This window comes from Equus caballus, chromosome 7 (assembly GCF_041296265.1).
Source record: "Equus caballus isolate H_3958 breed thoroughbred chromosome 7, TB-T2T, whole genome shotgun sequence".
NCBI lineage: Eukaryota > Metazoa > Chordata > Mammalia > Perissodactyla > Equidae > Equus > Equus caballus.
Genome location: NC_091690.1, coordinates 71,690,007 through 71,712,146, shown reverse-complemented (window position 1 = coordinate 71,712,146; position 22,140 = coordinate 71,690,007). Strand labels below are relative to the sequence as shown.

The 22,140-nt window shown below is 46.9% G+C and overlaps 2 protein-coding genes across 7 annotated transcripts in view; one reads left to right on the top strand and one right to left on the bottom strand.

Moving 5' to 3' along the window:
- CHRDL2 (chordin like 2) overlaps nt 1-18,323 on the bottom strand; it is a 43,909-nt gene extending 25,586 nt beyond the window's left edge. For 2 of the 6 annotated variants that reach the window (XM_023645727.2, XM_070273313.1), the window contains exons 1-2: nt 18,190-18,323; nt 714-785 (exon numbers count right to left, since the gene is read on the bottom strand). Coding sequence is in view for 4 of the 6 variants with exons in the window: in XM_070273311.1 (XP_070129412.1) it covers nt 714-785; nt 3,652-3,733 (154 nt within the window). In the remaining 2 variants the exon portion in view is untranslated. Of the gene's footprint in view, nt 1-713; nt 786-3,651; nt 4,448-18,189 lie in introns of those variants that run through there. The other 4 variants (XM_070273311.1, XM_070273312.1, XM_014741922.3 and 1 more) reach the window with 3 other exon arrangements.
- A 177-nt stretch (nt 18,324-18,500) lies between these two features.
- Nucleotides 18,501-22,140, top strand: part of RNF169 (ring finger protein 169) — an 83,493-nt gene continuing 79,853 nt past the window's right edge. Inside the window, exon 1 of the mRNA XM_023645724.2 lies at nt 18,501-19,035. Coding sequence (XP_023501492.1) covers nt 18,534-19,035 — 502 coding nt within the window. The 5' untranslated portion in view covers nt 18,501-18,533. The remainder of the gene's footprint in view (nt 19,036-22,140) is intronic.

The following is a 22,140-nucleotide window of genomic DNA, read 5'->3' as shown; positions in this document are numbered from 1 at the left end:
GCTGTTGCCCTGCCCTGGCTCAGCAGCCTGCAGGCGAGTGAGTGAGACAGAGACCTCTACTGGTGGGAGAGAGGAAGTGCAGAGCCTCCTAGACAGACCCAGAGAGGCGCGTGACTGGAGCCAGATGTCACTCAGGTGCCCCCCACCTCCGCACGTACATCTGGTCAGGTGGATGCGGATGCAACTAAGCTGAACAGCAGGACGGGGTCCCCACTGGCCAGTCTCCCAGGGCCTCCAGGTACTTTCTCCTGGTGTCTGAGGGTCTGTCTATCCACTCCTCCCTGGCAGGCAGGAGTACCAAGCAGCAGACCCACACTCCCCCAACTCCCATTCCAAAGGTCAGAGTGGGCTCAGAATAAAGGCAACAGCATCTTTGGATCTTAGAGTCTTAGAATCACTGGATGTTAAAGCTGGAATGGTCCTCAATGATTATCTATTTGCGTCCAACCATCTTGCTTTACAGCTGGGAAAGCTGATGGGCAGAGAAAGGTGACTTGCCCTGGGTCACAGTTGGAATTGGTGGCAGGGTCAGGGCTGGAGCCCTGACTTCCTGATTCCAAGATTTCCCTCTGCACCACATCGTACCAGGGGAAATCCCTTCCCACCCTGTCTCTGATTCTGGGGTTTGGGATTCTGTTACCTGGAAACAAACACTTTGAGTCCCACAGTACACATAACACTTGGAGAAAGAATAGAGGAGTCGATGTTTTTACCTGTAACTGACTCTTTGCTGAAAGCAGGATTGGCTGGAGGGAGAGAAGAGAAAGCAGAAGCATGCTGGACACCTGAAGTGGGGAAGGGACAATTAGTAAGGGAAGAGCAAAAAGGAGAGGAGCTGACATAGGGGAAAGAGCACTGGAGAGGGAGTCAAGACACTGAGCAGGTTGTTGCTCCATAGAGTGGTGGGGGTGCCCAAAGTGACCAGCATCACACATGTATGCGGCTCAGCCTGGGGCTGTGATCAGTCCTGGTCAGTGAGCAGGTCAAGGATCCGGCCTGGCTAAAGGTTCTAGCCCTGGGGTAGAGTTGGGGTTCAATATACAGTCAGGGTTTGAGGATCAGAGCTCAATCTATGGCTGGAGTTGAGACTCAGTCTGGGCTGGGATCAGGGCTCAGTCTGTGGCTGGAAATACAGCTGAGGATAGAATCACCTTTGTTTGAACAGCCTTGCACTTTAACCGAGGAGCAGGCTGCCACACGAGCTCACAGCCCCTTGGCAGTGGGCAGGACTGGGCCACCTCAGGAGCCTGATGCCATGCAGACTTGAGAATTTCCATCTGTGGCACCACTTCTAAAAGCACCTAAGCTGTCACCAGGAGATGTCTCACCCACAAGAGGCCTGAGATCTTACTTAAACTAAGATAAGGACCTTCATAAGAAATCTTCAAATAGGACCCTGGCAAATCCAGATCTACAAATCTAGACTTATAGATTGTTAGCACTAGACAAAATGAGGCTCAGAGAAAGGAAGTGATTTGTCCCAGTTCTCACAACCAATAAGTGACAAATCAAGGACTAGGATCCAAGTCTCTGTTCTTTAATAAATTTGCAGTGTGACTTTGGGCAAGTCACTCCCCCTTTCTGGACTTCAGGTTAATTATAAGAATTGGTAAATTGAGGGGCAGAAGCAGATGATTATCAAAGGTTCTCCCAGCTCTGACAACCCCTCTGTCTACCAGGCCACTTCGCCTTAATGCAACAAGTCTGCTCCAAGTTTTTTTCTTGCGTGTCTGGAGCTAGGCTCCAGGTTGTAGGGGAGACGGAACACTGGTAGCACCCAGGGAGAGGTACGGGCCCGAAGGCCAGTGGAGGCACAGAAGGGGGGAGATCAGAGTGGATCAGGCGGCCAGGGAGAGTTTACTGGAAGCAATGTGACCTCAGCAAGGCTGTACACAGGAGGGGTGGGTAGGACATGAGCAATCCTGCATAAAGATCTGAGATTCTAGAACGTCTTTCTAAGACGCATCAAGGGCAACACATCTGGAGAAAACCCCTGGGGGCTAAGAATGATGTGCCAAGTGGAAAGGAGGCAGGCATGGAGGGCATCCTGTGCTAAGTTTCTTTTAAGAAACGGCAGGTAGGTGTTAGGAGGAAACCTCCAGGGCTCAAGGAGGGGGAGGAGCATTCACTGAGTAGTAGGCATTGTGCTGGGCACTTGAACAGTCACCTCCTTTCATCCTTCCAAGAACCCTTTGAGTTCCAGGTGATTATGTGTCTTGGACACATGAAGAAACTTTCAGAGAAGTTGTGATTTATGAAAAGTTGCACAGCTACTAAGGGGCAGAGTCAGGACTTGAACCCAACACTGAGTTCTTTCTATTACTTGCTGCTAAGGACTTCTATGAGTCTCATGCTGCTGGCAGCCCAAGACAACCAGACACGCAGCCTGTCCGGAGGAGCAGAGACAAGAATGAAACAAAATCCAGCACTGCCGGCTTCAGACAGTCACATGCAAAATAAAGGCAGAGATGGAGGAGCTGAGCTGTGGAAGGTAAGAGCACGAGGCTGACAGCTGGGAAACTGGGGTCTTCATCCCAGACTCTGCCCTGTGAAACCGGGAGCAAATCACTGCCCCTCATCGGCCTCAATTTCTTTATCAGGTATTTTGGGGTTTGAACTAAGCTCCTTCCTCCTCATTATGAGAATCTTTGGTTTTGTTCTCCAAACTCATAGCATTCTAAGAGACTGGCAGGGGACGGGAGGTGGTCCACCAGCCTATTGTGGGGCAGTGAGGAAACGGGGGTTCAGAGAGATTGTATAAACTGTTTGGGGTCACACTGTGTCTAAGTGGAAAAGCATGAATTAGGGAACTGATTTTTTTTTAACAACCCTACCATGTACCAGCTAGTTGCTTTACATATTTTCTCTAATTTAATCCTCACAACAGTCCAGGGATTTTTACTCCCATTTTATAGATCAAGAAACTGAGGCTCAGAAAGATGTCCTCCATGCCTGCCTCCCACTGGTTGGTATTCAACAGATCTGGGATGGTGAAGACCCTGGTCTCTCTCACTGTGCCCCGCTGCCTCCCAGAGTCTCACAGCTCCAAATCAGGGTTCCTTCCAGATGCCGTGGGGCAGGGAAAAAAGCATGGGCTTTGGAATTGGAGAGTTCTGGCTCTGGATGGCTTACAAACTCTGTAAATTCGAGCAAGTTTCTTCTCTCGGCTTAAGTTTTCTCATCTGTAAAATGCAAATGATAACACCCATCTCATGGAGTGTCCTGAGGATCAAGAGATGAAGGAATGGGAAGGTTATTCTAGTCAGATCTTCTTTCTTTCCAGGCTCTGTTTAAATGCAATAGACTTTTTGTCTCCTTCACACCGTTGCAGCCACACATACCGGACTCTCTACTAGGAAAAAGCACCCCCCTCCCCGGAAAAGCACAGTGCCCTGCCCTCTCCCACTGCCCTCAGTCCCCCATCCTCAGGTCCACGCAGCAGCCCCTTGGCTCTGAGTCTTGCCAAGTTCCCCATCTCCCAGACTTATCAGCCCAAACTGGTCCGCAGGGGAGTCTCCACGTTCCTGGCGCAGGTGCTGCCTGGATGGCTGTCAGAACAATTTGGGGTCCCAAGTCCTGACACTTTCCCACACATCCTGGGGACTCGCATCCCTCTTCTGCCCACCCAGTGCCTCCCACCCCTCTACTTACGGGCTCGAGCGTGGGAGTCCAAGGGGAACCAGAGCAGCGCGAGTCCCAGCAAGGAGGAGAGGACCCTTACCTCGGGAACCATCCTTCTTTCCCCCAGGGCCAGGCCGCCAGGCGCTGAGCCGGGAGGGGAGTGGGGAGAAAGTGAGATGAGGGGGACACTGAGGCGCAGGGGCCACAAAGCAATCCACACACCCAGGGAGGGCTGCCGCTACAGTGGAGAGTCAGAGAGGGGTCGAGAAGAAGGTGGTGAGGACAGAAAGGGATGTCCAAGGTGGGAATAAGAGGAAGGTGGAAAGAGAAAAAGGAGAAAGGAAGGAGAGGGAGAGATGGAGGAAGGTACAGCAAGAGGGAAAAGCAATAAAAGCAAAGGAGAAAGTGAGAGAGGGGAGGAGAAGAAAGACGGGAGAGGACAGGGGTCTGCAGAGCGCGCAGCGCCGGGCGAGGCGCGCAGAACCAGCCGCCTGTTCCGGGCGCGCGGGCTAGGAGCGGCCGGCGCCCCCTGCTCAGTGGGCTCGGGGTCGGGCCGCGGGGTCCTGGGGCCCGGCTGGGCGGCGGTACCGGCGGCGGCGACTGCGCGGCGGCCGCGGGGGCTGGCTGCGCGCGGGCCGGCTGTGCACGCCAAGGGCGCCAGGCGCCGCGCTCGGGCGCATTTGTACTTTGCCGCGGGAAGCAGGCAGCCCCGGCCTGACGCTGGCCTCGCGCTGGCGCCTCCTCTATGGCACCACCGGCTTGGTGGATTGGCCACCCGAGAACCAGGCCCACTTTTCCCCCTCCTCTCTCGTGTCGGCTCTGGGACGGACGCTCCAGGCGCGGCGCCGAGAGGAGACGAGGGGGCTGGGGAGGGGGAAGGGGCCCCCCCGGGCCACGGTCTTTAACCCCTGACTCCCCGCGACGCCCAGACTGCAGGAGGATGGAACCCAGTTAGGCTTCAGGTGGAACTTTCGGGTGGGGAAGGATGAGATATCGGGGTCGGAGAGGGGCAACCGGCTGCGGAACCGAGAGGCGCTCAGGCTAAGGAGCTCGGCGGTGCGCGCGCAGATCTTGGCCTCGGGATGGAATCAGGACACGTGCCGTTCTTAATTCTGTTGGTGGTCTTGGCCGCTCCACCTCAGAGTGTTTCCCCATCTCCAGGACGGGCATCTTAATATCTTTAGTGTCTTTTAATATTTTTCATATCTTCCCACAATTGTTGCGAACGTGAAATGAGATAATGAACGTCAAAACATGCAAATCTCAGAAAGACGGTCGTAATTCCAGGTGCCGAGAATGCCCTTACCAGTTCTCCGGACCTATGTGCCATGGCCAGGTTGAAATCCAGACCAGCTGGGTCCTTGGTCCTTCCTTCCCTCCTCCCCCTCCCCAAGCAGGACACAGTCTCTCCTTTGCCTCTGCAGGTAAGGCCTGCACCTCTCTGAGAGTGTTGGCCATGTTCAGTTCTCTTCAGTCACAGCTGCTTGTCTTCCACCAGACAAAAAGGAAGTGTTTTCTTTCCCACCAGAAGGCGAGCTACCTGAGGGCAGGGCCCTGCAGCTCCCCACCCTCGGTGCACGGTTGGTGCACTGTACCTTTTGTTGAAGGAGCACATGAGTTAACAGGACCTAAAGAGAGAACAACCAGCTCTGTTCAGACAAACATCCAGACTCTGAAATCAAAGAGCAGGATCTTTGTCCTGACTCTGTACCTAGCTTGCTGGGACATTTTGGGTAAGAACATCCACGTCTGCTTTGGAACTCAACTTCCTGCCCAGCTTCGCTTGCAGAGCTGCTGGAAACTCTGGTGAGTATTGGAGGGAAGAACACTGGGAGGAGTGAGAGATGAGATGGCATGCTGAGCCACATCCCACTCCGGTAGGGAATCACATTTCCAGGTTGAAACACTTCTGACTGGCTGTCTGTAAAGACACTTTCCTGGGCTAAGGCTGGGCTCCCCATTCTGCTGTGCTGCCAGTCCACCCTCTCCAGAACAGAGAGCACCAGGAGGAACCCGTGATCCCAGAAACAGTGCTTCCCTAGGGCTCTCAGAATCAGGGACAAATGTGATCTGTTTCAGGTGCCCTTCGTGCTTAACTTCTCCCACTCTGATCTGGCCAGTTTCTTCCTCTCCCCTGAGCGTACTTTAACAGATAATGAGAACCACGTAAATCATCATGCTTCCCTTTTTGCCTTGGCTTTTAGAGAGCTCAGAATTAAATTTAGTGCTTAACTGCAGAAATAATCTCATCCCAAGGATCTGGGAGAGATCTTTTCCCTTCTCCATTTTTGTTGAAAGTCTGCTATACACATAAATTCATGTTTCAGGTGTAAGAGGTAGATTAAGATTGGCGTTCCCTAGTTAATTTCCCAAATATATACAGAACTCATACAATTCAACAATAAAAAAGTGAATAACCTGATCAAAAAATGGGCAGAGGATCTGAACAGCCATTTTTCCAAAGAAGAAATACAGATGGCCCACAGGCACATGAAAAGATGCGCAGCATCACTAATTATTAGGGAAACCAAAATCAAAACTACAAGGAGATATCACCTCACACTCGTCAGAATGGCTATAATTAACAAGACAAGAAGTAACAAGCATTGGAGGGGATGCAGAGCAAAGGGAACCCTCATACACTGCTGGTGGGAATGCAAACTGGTGCAGCCACTATGGAAAGCAGTATGGAGTTTCTCAAAAGATTAAAAATAAAAATGCCATATGATCCAGTGATACCAGCACTGAGTATTTATCCAAAGAACATGAAATCAATAATTCAAAACAATATATGCACCACTATGTTCATCACAGCATTATTCACGATAGCTAAGACATGGAAGCAACCCAAGTGCCCATCAACAGATGAATGAATAAAGAAGATGTGAGATATATATATATATATATATACACACACACACACAATGGAATATGACTCAGCCATAAAAAGGACAAAGTCGTGCCATTTTCAACAACATGGATGGCCCCTGAGGGTGTTATGCTAAGTGAATTAAGTCAGATAGAGAAAGACAAATACTGTAAAATTTCACTCATATGTGGAAGATAAACAAACAAACAAACACACAGATAAAGAGAACAGATTGGTGGTTACCAGGGGGAAAAGGGGTCGGGGGAAGTTGAAAGGGGTAAAGAGGCACATATCTATGCTGATGGATAAAAAAGAGACTATTGGTAGTAAACAAGATGCAGTCTATACAGAAACTGAAATATAGTAATGTACACCTGAAATTTACACAGTGTTACAAGTCCATATGATCTCAATAAAATAATTTTTTTAAAAGATTTTATTTGTTTCCTTCTTCTCTCCAAAGCCCCCCGGTACATAGTTGTATATTCTTAGTTGTGGGTCCTTCTAGTTGTGGCATGTGGGACGCCGCCTCAGCATGGCCTGATGAGCGGTGCCATGTCCGCGCCCAAGATTCGAACCGGTGAAACCCTGGGCTGCCGCAGGGAAGCACGTGAACTTAACCAGTCGGCCCCGGGGCTGGCCCCTAGAATAATTTTTTTTTAAAGAGATTGGCTTCCCCTGCATCCTGTCCATTCTATTTCAGGAAAGGTCTCTACCATGAGACCAATAAAGGTCTCAACCCTCTTCTCTATTCTTGTTGTCCTCAGAGTTCAGGCCATCATCAGCCCTTACCGGACTTTCCCAACAGCCTCTTAACGAGTCTCCCATCCCTGGTCTGGGCCCCTCCAATCTATTTTCCTCACATTTGCCGTAAGAATTATATTGATCATTTCTACTGACAAATCAGATCATATCACTTTCCTACTTAAAACCCACTAACGGAAGTAAAAAAATAAATAACATTAAATGCAATGTGGTATCCTGGATTGGATTCTTGGGCAGTAAAAGGACATTAGTGGAAAAATTGGTGAATAAAGTCTACACTTTAGTTAATAGTAAGGTAACAATATTGGTTTTTCAGTCTTGACAAACGTGCCATGGCTCTGTAAGATGTTAACATTGGGGGAAACAGGGTGAAAGACATATCGTTCTTAGATAAGAATTCTGTACTATCTTTGCAACTTTTCTGTCAATCTAAAATCCTTCCCAAATAAGAAGTTTATTAAATAAGTAAATAACAGGAAAAAACCCTCATTATTAGCTTCCTATCACTTACAGATTAAAATCCAAACTTGTTGGCATTGGGTTCAAGACGATGCACATTTCGCCTCCTCCTTACCATTGCATCTACCCTGATTTTCACCAACCACTCGCCTCCCCAAACTGACCGTGCATTTTCACACCTCCTTATCTTTGTATATATTTTCCTTCTGCCGGACTATCTTTCTCCTCCTTCATCTAGTGAATTCCTTTTTACTTTTTAAAAGTCAGCTCTGGGTCACTTCCCTTCTGAGGTCTTTCCTGAGTTGCCCAAGCAAAGCGAAGTTTTGGTAGCACTTTGTATTGTAGCTGTTGGCGTGTAAATATTTATTTGCATTTTGGAGGGTAAATATTTATTTGCATTTCTACCCTGCACTGTGAGGGCAGGGGTCTTTTTTCATTTATATCTACATTTCCAGCACTTAGCAAAGTTCCTGTCACAGAAAGATACCGAATAAATAATTGCTTCATGACTGAGTGGAGACCTCAGTGATTTGAAAAGATTGTTCTTTCATGGGAGAGCCTTCAGCAGCCTATGGCCTTCATCTTTAATGAATAAGAAACAAGCACTTGAGGACAGTTTCTGTGTCTTCTCTAGAATTGCTGTTGCAGATGCTTGTCCATATATTATCTATTATCCTTTCAGAAAGGAGAGCTGATAAATTCTTCCAAAATCTAGACAGGAAAAAAAAAGGTATCTACCCATAACAATTTATTGCACCAAGTTTGTCTGGCACCTGCTTTTTTCCCTCTTAGGGAACTTGCTCACTGCCTTCCATGGCAGCCCATTGCACAGCTGGACAGCTCTGTTAGAAAGTTCTCTAACTGAAATCTGATTCTCTGTGACTCCCCGCATTGCTCCTAGCTCTGCCCACAGGGCTAGACAGAATAAGCCAACTCCTTTTGTCTTTTGAGAGCTCCACAGAGGTTCGAGGCAGACAGCCCCTCTTCCCTACTCTCATCCTTGCCAGTTCTGGCCCCTGGACCCCTCATGCCACATTAAACTTTCCCTTTCCTCAAATGTGCTGAGCTCTTTCGTCCCCCATGCCCCTGCACAGATGGTTTCTTCTAATGTCCTCCCTCTTCTCACTCTAATCTGTCTGACAAGCTTATTTTTCCAGGGTCAAGGTAATTGCTACCTCCTTCATTCATCCAATAGTTACTGACAACCCTGTGTCAGGCACTGCACTAGGTGCCAGGGATGCAGTGGAGAACAAGACAGACATTGATGCTTCTAGTTCAGGTCCTAGCTGAAGTCTCTTTCATGGCCTCTGAGTTAGCTTTTCTCTCCTCCGTGCTTCTGTATCTCCATTATAGCACTTACCACATGGTATTAGCAAAGGTTTTGTGTCACCTCCCTTAAAGTGAGTGCCTTGAGAACATGGACTACTGTCTATCGAATATCTTCCCTAGCCTTCAGCACACAGTTCTGTACACAGTAACTGCTAAATAAAAGTTTGTTGAATAATATCCTTGTTCCTTCAAATAATCCTCTTGTGACATGTTGTTTTGGCTAAAAGGCCTCCTCCTGGGCTGCAGGCTGCTTGATGATGTAAAATTAGCATAAGGATGAGGATCATAGAGATCAGTGTCAAGGAAAGACTTCTTAATCCAGTCTGGTTAATTCTGTAAGTAAGAGTCTAAAAGCAGATTCACCGTAAGCGAGTTAATATAAGAGGACTACATGATAGAAACTCTACACCAGTGCTGTGCTGGTAAATGTTTAACTATCAGCTCGCCAGGGGAAAAAAGCCCTGGTTTACGGCAGTTGCCACTTTCCATGGTGTAAATACTCCCACCATGGCCAATTTCAAGCTACCAATGTGACATCATCAACTGTGGAGTTGATGTGGTGTTTCCACCATACAGATCCAACAGATGTAAATAATTCCAAGAACACTGATAGTAAAATGGAGTAAAATAATTAGGAGGTGGTGAGTTTGAGTGTTTTAAACATAAGTTATTTCATTGTCAATTTATATAATTTAATGTTTAGCAATGATTGTGCTTAACAACCAGCTTGCAAAATTCTCGAAAACTTAACACTGAGCACTCCTGAGCCCTTACAAGCCAGTTTTAGTAAACTGCCTTTACCTTTTTTTTAAATAGAGGTATAATTGACGTAAACATTATATTAGTTTCAAATGTACAACATAAGAATTCAATATTCGTATATCCTGTGATCTCCACAGTAAGTCTAGCTAACATCTATCACCACATATACTTACAGAATTTTTCTTTCTTGTGATGAGAACTTTTAAGATCTACTCTCTTAGCAACTTTCAGATATGCAATATAGTATTATTAACTATAGTTGCCATGCACTGCTTTTACTAGATAATGTCCTGAAAGGGGGGAACAAACTGACTCTTTAAAGCTGGGTCCAATCTAGACAGATGAAGAGGAAATTCTTATTTGAGAAGCTGTCAAAGTTAATTTATTTGTAAAGTTAATAATCCCCACTCTATTCCCACCCTTCAGCCAGGTCAGAATTACTTATCCACGTAACAAATAGGTATTTAAAACCCACTATTAGGAGCCGGCCCTGTGGCTGAGTGGTTAAGTTCATGCACTCTGCTTCTGCAGCCCTGGGTTTTGCTGGTTCGGATCCTGGGCACGGACCTAGCATCGCCCATCAAGCCATGCTGAGGTGGTGTCCCACATAGTAGAACTAGAAGGACCTACAACTAGAATATCCAGCTATGTACTGGGGGGCATTGGGGAGAAAGAAAGAAAGAAAAAGATTGGCACCAGATATTAGCTCAGAGCCAATCTTTCAAAGAACAAAAACCTACTATTATTTTAGGACATGCTCCTTTGGATCTCCAGATAGTGTGCATATAGTTGGCCTAAATAAATGTTTGTAGAATTGATGAATGAATCCTTAACATACCCGAATAGTGCCTGGTACATTGTGTGTGCTCAATACATACATGAGTAAACGAGTGAATGGATCTTCTTAAAGTGAGGCTCACCTGCATTTATTTCTATGGTTCTTATGTGGCTATGTGAATATTCCCAGGTCTTTTTTCTCCTTTGGTGGGCCCTCGCTTCCCAGGACCACCCGCATACAGAAATCCTGACGGAGGAGGTATCAGGAAACCAGGATGGTAGGAATGAAGAGGCACCAGAGTCATCTTTTAAAAATGTAAATCAGGTAATGTCACTTCCTTGCTTAAAACCTTTTCATTGTGCTTAGAACAAAATCCAAACCCTTTACCACATTTTGTAAATCCCTTCCTGACCTGGCCTCTGCCTACTCTCTGACTTCAGAGCTTTCTTTCTGTACCCACTGTGCCCTCACACACTGGCCCTGGGTACACCAAGCTGCCTGGTCCCACTGCAAGGTTTTGCTCTTGAAGTTTCTCCTGCTTGGAATGATCTTCCCTCAGCTTTTCCCCTGGCTGACACTTTATTCAGCTCAAATGTCGCTTGCTCAGTGAGGTTTCCCTGGTCCAACTTATCTAATGATGTCCCAGTCATTTTCTATCATATTGGCTTGTTTTATTTCCTTTGTGTCACTTATTATCTAAAATGTATTTCTTCACTTGTGTATTATTATCTGCCTCCTCCATGAGCATGAAAGCTCCATGACAGCCTGGGCCTTAATTCCTGATCACCACTATATTCCTAGCTCCTAGAACAGTGCCTAGTACATAGTAGAGGCTTAGTGAATATTTTTTTTTAAATAAATGGAGGATAGAACACTTATCTGGGTTATCTGATTCATGTGAGGAATGAACCCTAAACTCAAGACTCCAAATCCTTAGAATTCAACCACATTAGTATTTTCACCATTATTATTACTTCCCTCACTTTTATTATCATCTCACAACCATCATTATCAACAACAGTGCTGCATGGCACAGGGGGGTACTTACTGCCTGTTGAATGAATGAATGGACAGGCGTCCAGTTTACAGCTGACCTCAAACTTCCTTTCTGGTCTTATTTACTACTATCTCCTCAGTCCAGCTTCTTATATATACTTTGCTCCAGCAACTCATAACCAGTCATTTTCATGTAACACACCATGTCTTCATGTCTCCGTGTGTTGGTTTATTCTACTATTCCTTCTCTCTGGAATTCCCATTCCCCTTCTTTGATGAGTTCACATTCTTCTTTTAGGATCTTGGGACTCATCTCCTGAATTATAGTTGTTTGCTGACATATCTGCCTTCTCTCTAGATAGCGAGCTCCTTGAAGGTGAGACTGTACATTTTCATCTCTGTATTCTCAGGAACCATTGCTGGGCCTGTCACATAGCAGTTTCACAGTATTTGTTGAAATCCTCCATCTGGTGTCAAGCATAGGCTGCTTGCAGAGCCGTGTGCTAGGTGCTAGAGGAAAAGATGTACAATGCTGGTCAAAACACGGTTCCTGGTCCAAAGGACTTACAATCTAATTGGAGAGACAAGTTGTTTTCATAGAGAAGGTATATTAAAAGCCAGTGTATTCTAGAATTAAATATGAGACAGGAAAAAGCTTGGTGTGGAGGAACACGTACAGGGCTGGAGCAGCCAGAAGGCTTGGTTTCTCGTTCCTGCTTTACCATTAACTCACTATGTGGCCTTGACAAATTACTTCTCTTCTTTAGACCTGGGTTTTCTTCCCTGTAAACGAAGAAGTTTGGTCAGAAGCCTTGGATGATTTCTGAAGCCGATTCCATCTCTGACATTCTGAGTTTGGCTCTATGGAAACTGGCTGGAAAGGAAGGTGGGGAGAGCTCAGTAGTCTCGGCTTGCCCCCTGGTGGTCGCTCGGCGAAATCACAGTCCCGGGAGACTTGGCCTCAGGCTTTTCCCAGGGATGGAGACAAGCAGAGCTCAGAGCCTAGTAAACAAAGAACTGTGGGACAACGACCATTCTAGGAGAGAACCAATCAGGTTTCTCACTGGTCTGTGGCTCTTTGTTATAGAATCCTATCCTCCTTCAGGATGAAAGAACTTGAGAGATCATGCTCTTTGTTCTCCCCAGACAGCCAAGGCCAAATCCGTCTCTTATCTGTTTCTTTCCAAACCAGGGGAAGTCAATCTTTCGGAGGCTGTCATTGTAGTTCCCCCTGACTTTTCCTTCTGCTCTCATCACAGTGCTCCGTTCTGAGCACTGTGTAACAGTGTAACTATTTATTTATGACGAAATGGGGGTTTTCTCTCCTTCTCAATCTTTTCCTGGAATAGGGCCATGAGTCCCTCTTTCTGGGTCACTTGGCCCAGACAAAGTGACGATAGAAGAAGAATTTCTTTGGTGAGATGAGGAAAAGAGACAGACTCTGCTAGAATAAGACAGGTGATTTACAGTGTCAACGACGGTCGACGGGAGCAGAGAAAGGGTTGTCTTTTAGGTGTTTCACTCCAAAGCGGGGTGGGGGAGGGCCATTTGCCCATTTACTTCCTTATTCTCTATATGTCGAACCTAAAGGACTTCTTAAAGCCACCTCTATTCCCTCAAAGAAAAGAACAGCTAAATCAGAGAGGGAATTGGTTGCTTGGAATCTTGGGCCAGAGCCTAGCGGAAGAAGAATAGGGGCTCTGAGGCTGGGGAAGAGAGGAAGAAAGAGTGAGGGATGGGAGAGAGGTGCAGAGAAAGAAAGAATGAGACCAGTTGCTGATTCTAGGCGAATTTATGGATACCTAAAGGGAAATTTAAAAAAAATTAAAGAACTGTTTTTCTCCACCAGTATGCTTGTTAAACAAAATTTTTTCTTTCTGACAATGCACTGTACTTTGAATCTTGCTAAACATTAAAGGCATAACTAAGGGGATAACATTCATTCACTCCACAGCATCTGGAATGTGCCAAATACTGTACCTAAAGTTAGCCCCACCAAAACCAGCTCAGCGTCCATATCTTGCCTCCCTTTTTGCTGCTGAATTCTCAGCACCCATATTATCCTGCCACACTGTAGGTGCTCAACAGCTATTTGTTGAACAAACGAATGTTAGCTGCACTATACTTTCTCCAATGATATCTCACCTCCATAGGGGTGGGATGAAGTCTGCTTAGGTTATTTTTATTCCTTACTGATAATTATAGGATCGAGAGTTACCCTTATAAACTGTAAATCCATAAGTAACACTCCTTTGGTCCAACTATTAAATCTTTCAATGGTCCACAAATATCATGAGTTTATTCCTTTGCAAAATGGAGATAACAGTATACTAACTTCACAGGGTTAATTTAAGCTTAAATGAGATACATACATTATTGCTTAGCATGTGCCTAGCATATGGTAGTTACTCCATAAATTCTAGTTCTTTTTCTTTCCAATTTTCCAGCCTAATGTCCAGCCCAATGTTCTAGCCACATCGAATTCCTTATCTGTCCCACACAGACCCTGAACCTATACACCTGTGTGCCTCTGCTCTTGTTTTCCCTCTGCCTGGAATGCGTTCACCTCTGTCGACCTGGTGAACTCCTCTTCATCCTTCAAAACAGAGCTCAAATGTCCCCTCCTCTGTGAAACCTTTCCCAACCCCCCATCTTTGCTCTCTGCTTCCACAGCACTCTGTATGTGTCTCAGCTATAGAGCTTTTAATTTTATTATAATTCGTTTTTTATGTTATAATTATTTATACTTGTGCCTCTATGTTAGGCCGTGAACTTGAGGGGGGCAGAGACCAAGTTTCATCTGTATTTGTAGAGTGGAAAGATTCTGGAGGAGGCTGGAAAGATGACAGGTAGAGGGTTTACCTTTGCAAAAAGAACTACTTCTTCCTCTGAAGCAAAAGGGAAGGAACTGAAGAAGAGTGATAGTAAGAATGTAGCAAGAATCTTTAAAGCAAAAGGGAAGGGGCCAAATCTCAAGGGGAAATCTGGCTCAACCAAGAGTACAGGAAGAAGATGCCACCCAGAGAGACGAGGAGGATAAAGGAGAGGTGGCACTGGGGTGGTCTGAGGAAGAGATCCTTCTCGTTCCTAAATGTGTGAGGTCTCAGGATGGACTCAGCGCCTGGGCTGGCAAGAAGAGGTTCTTGGGCCTGCAGGAAGAAACAGCCTGTCACCACCTGGAACTAGGCTGAATGGCCTTGCTGCACATCTGAGTCTTTCAGTCCCGCAGGGAGAAGCTGGAGCCTCCAGCTGGAGGGAAGAAGAAAGGTTTGCAGTGATGTGGGTGAATACTGAAGGGATAGTGGTGGTACGGAACTGTGGAGAGCTATTTAGGTGGGCACACTATGAGAAGGATGGCAGGGAATTTTGGCAGCAACGCAGTCCTCAGAAAGTATGGCAGCAGTGGCAGAGCCAAAGCTGCTGGAGAGGAAGCAGTGGTAGGTGTGGCCGCACTGCTATCTGTTCCAGTTGGCACCCTTGATGGCTGCATTAAAGTGACTCTGTGAGTACCTCCTCCCTTGGTGGTCTGTGGTACAGGTGGGGGCTTAGAAAAAAAGCAACACATACAACTCAGGCCCCTTCTACTCTAGATTGTTGGACCAAGCTCCTTGGGTCATTTTATAACTTACAAAGCACCCTTGACAACCATTTTCAGGTGACATTTCAAAAACAGCAACGAAGGAGCGGCCCGGTGGCACAGCAGTAAAGTGTGCACGTTCCGCTTTGATGGCCGGGGGTTCGCCAGTTCGGGTGCAGACATGGCACCGCTTGGCAAGCCATGCTGTGGCAGGCGTCCCACATATAAAACAGAGGGAGATGGGCACGGATGTTAGCTCAGGGCCAGTCTTCCTCAGCAAAAAGAGGAGGATTGGCAGCAGTTAGCTCAGGGCTAATTTTCCTAAAGAAAAACAAAACTCAGCAAGTCAATGTCTCAGTCAGAATACTTTGATGCAAACAACAGACACTGTGAGTAATTTAAGAAAAAGAAGAATTTACTGAAAGGATACAGAGAGTTGACAAGGAAAGCTGGAGAGTCGGATATGGAAAATGGGTTGTAACCTAGGAAGGCAAGGCAGCAGGCATCACAACCATCTTTGTACCTCAAGAACATGAGGCACATGTCAGGGCATGTCCACCCTCACTATGGTAGGGACACCATCCCTCACCCCCAACCCCCATCAGGGACCCAGTACAGGTGGACATCCATTGTCTCTGTTGAAACTTGTCAATATGCCTTTGTGTCATTCTCTGAAGATTCAAAGATCAGAAAGGAGTGGCCAGGTGGCCGAGCCCGGGTCATATGTCATGCTGGGGGAACGGAGCAGAGTATCTCCCTGCTTCAGCTCCCCAGTCTCAGTAATACTGCTTAGAATGGGGGCATTCCCACAAGCAGGAAGGAGGTTTGGATGCTGATGGTAATCTAAACTAAACAAAATATCCACCATGCCCTCATCTTCCAGACTGGTTTTGCTTTCTAGTTATTCTGTTTTTGTCAGTTGTCAATTGTGATCATAATTTCAGCGCCCTAAGCTTGAAACTTTAGAATTATCCTCATCTCCCTCATTTTCCCACAGATTTCTTAGATTTGCCTTGCCTTCTGTCACTGCCACTGCTTTGGTAAGATTACTTTGGCAACAGCATAGAGAAGAGAAGAGACTGGAAATTGGGAATAAGACTTGTGGAATGTTAGCGCTAGAAGATTCCTTCGCATTTATCTGTTGTAGTGGTCTTATCTAGGTGTAGACATTAGAATTCCTATGGCATTAAAAAATATACATGCTGGCGTCCCACCTGCAGTTTTGGGGTTCAGTAGATCTGAGGTGGGACTTCAGGGTGTGTGTGAGGTACATCCCAGGCTGAATACTGCTGAATTCCAACACCCTCATTTTAAAGATGAGGAGGTTGAGGCCAACACAGGCCAACAAAGACCTCTTTGAAATCACACAATGAGTTAATGAAGGCGGGGGGAAAGGGCCAGGAACAATCTCAGATATCCCAGCTTTTGGTCCAGGCCTACTCAGACCTTTTGCTTTTTCCTTCTGCAAAAGGAAATTTCCCGTCTTTATTTGTATCCAAGAAAGCATGCTACACTTCCGTGGTTCAGCTCCTCCAACAGCAAATAGGTTTCAGATTAAGAGCCCAGACTGTCAAGAGTGAGCAGCCTGTTTCTAGTGGTAGTTGGCTTGATCTCTGGACCACAGGCCTCCCTTGTCAGAATCTGGGCATAGTGTCCTCAAGCACCTTAAGTCGGGAGGGAAATGAGGAGGACCCCGGGATAAAGGACAGTCCAGTCCAAGCCATACTTCTGCGTTTGGCAGGATTCTGACTGTGTGGGCCTCTGTGTACACAAACCCTTATTTCAATTACTCATTGACCCTTCCTCAGTTCTTGACTGTCCTTTAGCCATCTGGTTCTCATCTTGGGAATCCACTTCTTTTTTCTGCTGACTTCCACCAATCACTCCACCTTGGATTTGTTTACCACCAGCTCAGGCACTGTTTCTGGGCAATCTCATGGAAACCCATGTGTTCCATTACATTATGTCGCTTTTTAAAATTTTGTTCTCCTTACAAAACTTGTGTTTTCCTATAAAGATTCCCAACAGGAAATGCCATTTACTTAATGCTTTCCTGCTCCAAATCTACCTTAGTGCAAAAAAGCAAAAGGTGGGAGAATTCTTTTTGTAGAACTATCTTTCTATCAGAGGACCATAGATAGACTTCACCCTCTGCATCCAGAAAGGGTCTGGCATCAAAGTCTAGGTACCTCACCCAGTGACTCGTCTAAACAGGAATGACACAGTCAGAGCTGTCTTTTAGGAAGCAACTCTAAGAGCTGTGGAGGATGGATTGGAGGAAGAGAGACTGGGCAGGGAGACCATCTGTAGAAGCTACTGAATAATCTAGGTGAGAGACGAGACCTGAATTGGGCAGTGGGAGTGGGATGAAGAAGAGAGGATAGCTGGGAAAACAGACGTTTGGTGAGAGACTTGACAGGACTAAGAAACTGACAGATGTGGGAGAGGAAGGAGAAGTAAAGATTACCAGATTTCGAGCTTGAGGAACTGGGAGGATAGTACCTTTAATAGAATGAGAGAAAAAAGAAGAGCTGTTTTGAAAGGAGGGTGGAAGACAGTGACTTTAGTGCTGTACATGAGTGATGCAGACATCCAAGATGATGTTTCCATCAGGGCTGCACTCAGGAAGTCTGGACTGTAGATATCAACGTGGGAGTTTCAGCTGGAAGAAGTGAGAGGCGGGGGCGGGGGGCGGGGCTCACGGAGAGAGTAAGAAGAGAAGAGGACTGAGGCCTGAGCCTAAAGGAACACCCACATTTAAGCCCAAAACAAGGGGGAGGGCTCAAGGAAGGAGTCTGAGAAAGAGCTGAGGGGTTGGGAAAAAGCAGGAAAGTATGGTTTTGCCAGCCAAGGGAGGGAGTTCCAGGAAGGGATGCGGAGAGGGAGCATATGGACACGAGGATGACAAGAAGCTGTTATTTTTGGCAGTTAGTTGCTGGTCACAGTAGGCCTGGTCTCAGTCACAACAGCTACCCTCGCATCCAATGAAGCGCTGAGGCAGGGCTCTGGATAATTTGCATACTCCCCACTCACTTCAGCTTCAGTTATCAGCGTACTGGAGGACAAATAAGAGTGATTCACAAAGTTTAAATATCGCTCAGAATTTCCAAACAAATCCCCTCAGTTCTCAATTTCATTTGGTTCAATAAGAGAAAATTGCATAGACTGGAGGGCTAGGGTGAAGACCGGATATATAAAGGGTAGCTAATAAATATTAATGAGTCTCACCTCCCACCAACCAGGTCCTGGGAGAGCCTCCTCCGGCTCCCTGGAGCCCCGCCCCCTCATGAATATGTAGATAGAGATGCCCGCCGCGCACTGCCCCGCCCTCTACTCTTCTCCCTCGCAACGGACTCTCCCCTCAAACGGGAAACAAGATGGCGGCAGCAGGTCCGAGTACTCGGGCCTCTTCTGCGGCGGCAGCGGCGGCTCTCAGTCGGCGGGGCCGGCGGGGCCGCTGTGACGAGATGGCGGCTGCCAAGACTGGGGCCCCGGGCCCGGCCTCTGGCCCCGCGCTGCTGGTGTTGCCGCCGCCGTTGCTGCAGCCGCCGCCACCGCCGCGGCCGGAGGAGTCGGGCTGCGCCGGGTGCCTGGAGACCCCGGGGGAAGCGGCGGCCCTGCCGTGCGGCCACTCGCTGTGCCGAGGCTGCGCCCAGCGCGCCGCCGACGCCGCGGGCCCAGGTTGCCAGCGCTGCCGCGCCCGCGGCCCGGCTTGGGCCCGCCGTCGGGCCCGCGACGACGGCCAGGCCGACGCGGAGGTGCCGGGCGAGCGCGCCCGCCGCGGCCAGCCCGAGCGCTGCCGCCCGCGCCGGGACGGGGGCGCGGCCGCCGCGGGGCCCAGGCCGGAGCCGGAGCCGCGCGCAGCGCCCGCCGAGCCAGGTGGAGCTTCCCCTCCCTTTGGGGTCCCGAGCGAGGCCGCGCGCCCGGCCCGGCCTGCTTAGGGGGTGGAGGGTCCCAGGCCCGACTCGAGCGGGGCGGAGAGTTCTCGTGGGGTCGAAGCGGGCTCTGCCAGGTGCGGAGTCCGCTTCTGCATGTGAACTTCGGGATGGAGTCCGGGCGCGATGGATTGGGGGGGCCAGGGAGGGGCCCCGGCGCTTTGCGTAAGTCAGAAGTTTGGAGGGAACCGTAGCGTTCTTGTAACAACTTAGGGCAAGGCTGGAAGCGGGCTGTGGGAAGAGGGCACTGAACTTTGCAGGGGCCGTGGAGGACCAGAGAAGTGCTTGATTTCGTGTTGTGGAAGAGCTTGGGTTCGAATGGCTTGGAGAGATGTGGCTCCTGGGCCCGAGTGGGTTAGTGTGGAGTGTCCGGAGTTTTGGGGACAGGTTGAATTCGAGGATGTGAAGGGAGCCTTTCAGACTTGAGAGTAGAGTGGGTTGAGGGAATGAGCTTGCCATGTCCAGTGTTCGCAAAATCTTGAGCAATGCCTGTTTAGCACAGAGCTTGGCACCTAGTGAGGAAGCAATAAATGACGGCTATTTTGTATTTATAATAATACTAATAATAAGCTTCAGTAGAACTCGAGGTAAAAAGCTGGGTGGGATTTAAAAGTTTTGGAAGTGGAGATTTGGAATGGAAATGGTTGACAGGGGCTGCTTCTATCTCCATGGCAGCATAGGTTTCCTTCTGTCATTCGGGCAATTAAAAGTCTGTTGCAGGACTGTTGACTTCAACTTCTTTGCCTGTCCCCCCCCCCCCCCCCCCCCCGAAGCCTGCCGCTCTTTGGTGCTGAGCTTGACATAGAAAGTGCCCTGTTTAAAACACAAAACAAAACTGTGTTATAAACTTAGGACTCTTTTTGACACACACCCAGTCAACACAAGATCTACAGCTCTTTGATAAGAGACACTTACCTAGGAGGAGATTTTAAAGACACATAAGACACATAATCAGGAAAGGCCAGATATTTGCACCTCTTGTGTTGGGAATTCTGCCATGTGTTATTTTCAGTAGGGAAAAGGAGGCGTTGCTTGTGAATGAAAGTCCAGTCCCTAGAAACTACAGGTTCCAGAATGCAGTCTGTTTTGGTTCAAGCGCTCAGACACTTGCCACCGTCCTAGGATACCTTACTTTTATTTCTGTGTCTTTCTATGTCCCTTATTATTTATATTCTTTTAAGCTTCACAACATTCTTATGAGATAGGTTTTTTAATTTCCATTTTACAGATGAAAAAGAGGCCCAAGGAGGTTAAGTAACTTGCCTAAGGATGAAAACCCAATTCCCTCTGATTCCTACTCAAATCAGGGATGAAGGCCTCCCTAGATGTCATCTAATTATTGGATGCTGTGTGATGATCTCATATGCTATTTAATTGCTTCAAATTCTGAGATTATGGCCAAAAATAAGACCCTATTTTTCTGGTCTCCTTACTAGTACTATTGATTATGTGGTCAAATAGAATAGAAATTTCTATTTTTATTTCCAAAGCCTGGACTCCCTTGTGATATATCAGGTCTGAAATTTGAACCATGAGAGGGAGTATGGCTTCATGATTTGTGCAGACTTCTTCCCTTGAAGAAATTCGTCATAAAATGTGTATCAGTGATCAAGGAAAATGATATAAAATGAGTTTCCAAATTAGGATCTATAGAATAACTGAGTATCCACCAATTGCTTTATATGTTTATATTTGGACCATAATGAAAAATATTTTTCCTTAAATGTTCTTGTTGGATCATTGAGGGTGTATAATTACATGCTTATTAAATCAGTGCATTATAGAAGAATATTACTGAACAGAGTTTAGAAATTATCTTCTAGCTTCAGTGGGTTGTCTGGACCTCTTGAGGTTATATATATATTTTTTTATTCAAAGTTTAATAGGGCATTCACTAATTCAAACAAAAATATAAGAAAGTATACAATGAAAAGGTTCCTCCTACCCCTTTCCTTATTTCCCACTTCCACCAAAGATTCTTGTTTCTTCTTCCACAGTTTCTTTGTGCTCCTACATGGAAATGCAAATATATTTATTTTTTGATCTTTTTATACAAAAGGTTGTACACTGTTCTGTAACTTGCTTTTTTCATGTAACAATACATGATGAAAATCTTTTCATACACATACATGGAAGGTTTCTTTACTTACAGTTGCAAGGAATTTCATCAAATAGATACAGCATAATTTATGTAACCATCTATCGGTGGACATCTGGGTTGTTTCCAAACTTTTGCTATTATAAATAGTTGTTTGTAAAATTGTTATTTGTGTATGTGCATTTTTATGGAGAGGTCACCTGTAGCTTTCACCAGATTCTCAAACGGTTGCAAAAAAACAGTTAAGAACTATTGTTTTAACTCAGGTCCCTCATTCTACAGAAGAGAACTGAGGACCAGAACGGAGAAGATAGAGACTAAGCTAAAGGTCATCGTTAGTTAGTAGCAGATAAACAAGGGGTGAGAGGGTAACCCATAAATAAGGGCTAAAACATAGCCTAATTTACAGTTAAATGCTCATCATGGCTTTTTTTTTTTTTTTAAAGATTTTGTTTTTCCTTTTTCTCCCCAAATCCCCCTGGTTCGTAGTTGTATATATTTAGTTGTGGGTCCTTCTAGTTGTGGCATGTGGGACGCCACCTCAGCATGGCTTGATGAGTGGTGCCATGTCCGCGCCCAGGATCCGGAACCAGTGAAACCCTGGGCCGCTGAAGTGGAACGTGCAAACTTAACCACTCGGCCATGGGGCTGGCCCCAACAATTTACTATTTCGTTTTTTTTTCTGCTTTTTCTCCCCAAATCCTCCCAGTACGTAGTTATACATTTTAGTTGTGTGTCCTTCTAGTTGTGGCATGTGGGGCGCCACCTCAACGTGCCTGATGAGCAGTGCCGTGAAACTGCGATCTGAGCCAGTGAAACCCTGGGCTGCTGAAGTGAAGTGTGCGGACTTAACCATTCGGCCACGGGGCCGGCCTCATGATGGCTTTTAATAGGGAAAACTAAAAATAACAGTGTCATAAATGTTTACATTGTACTTTTAGTGGTGGGAAA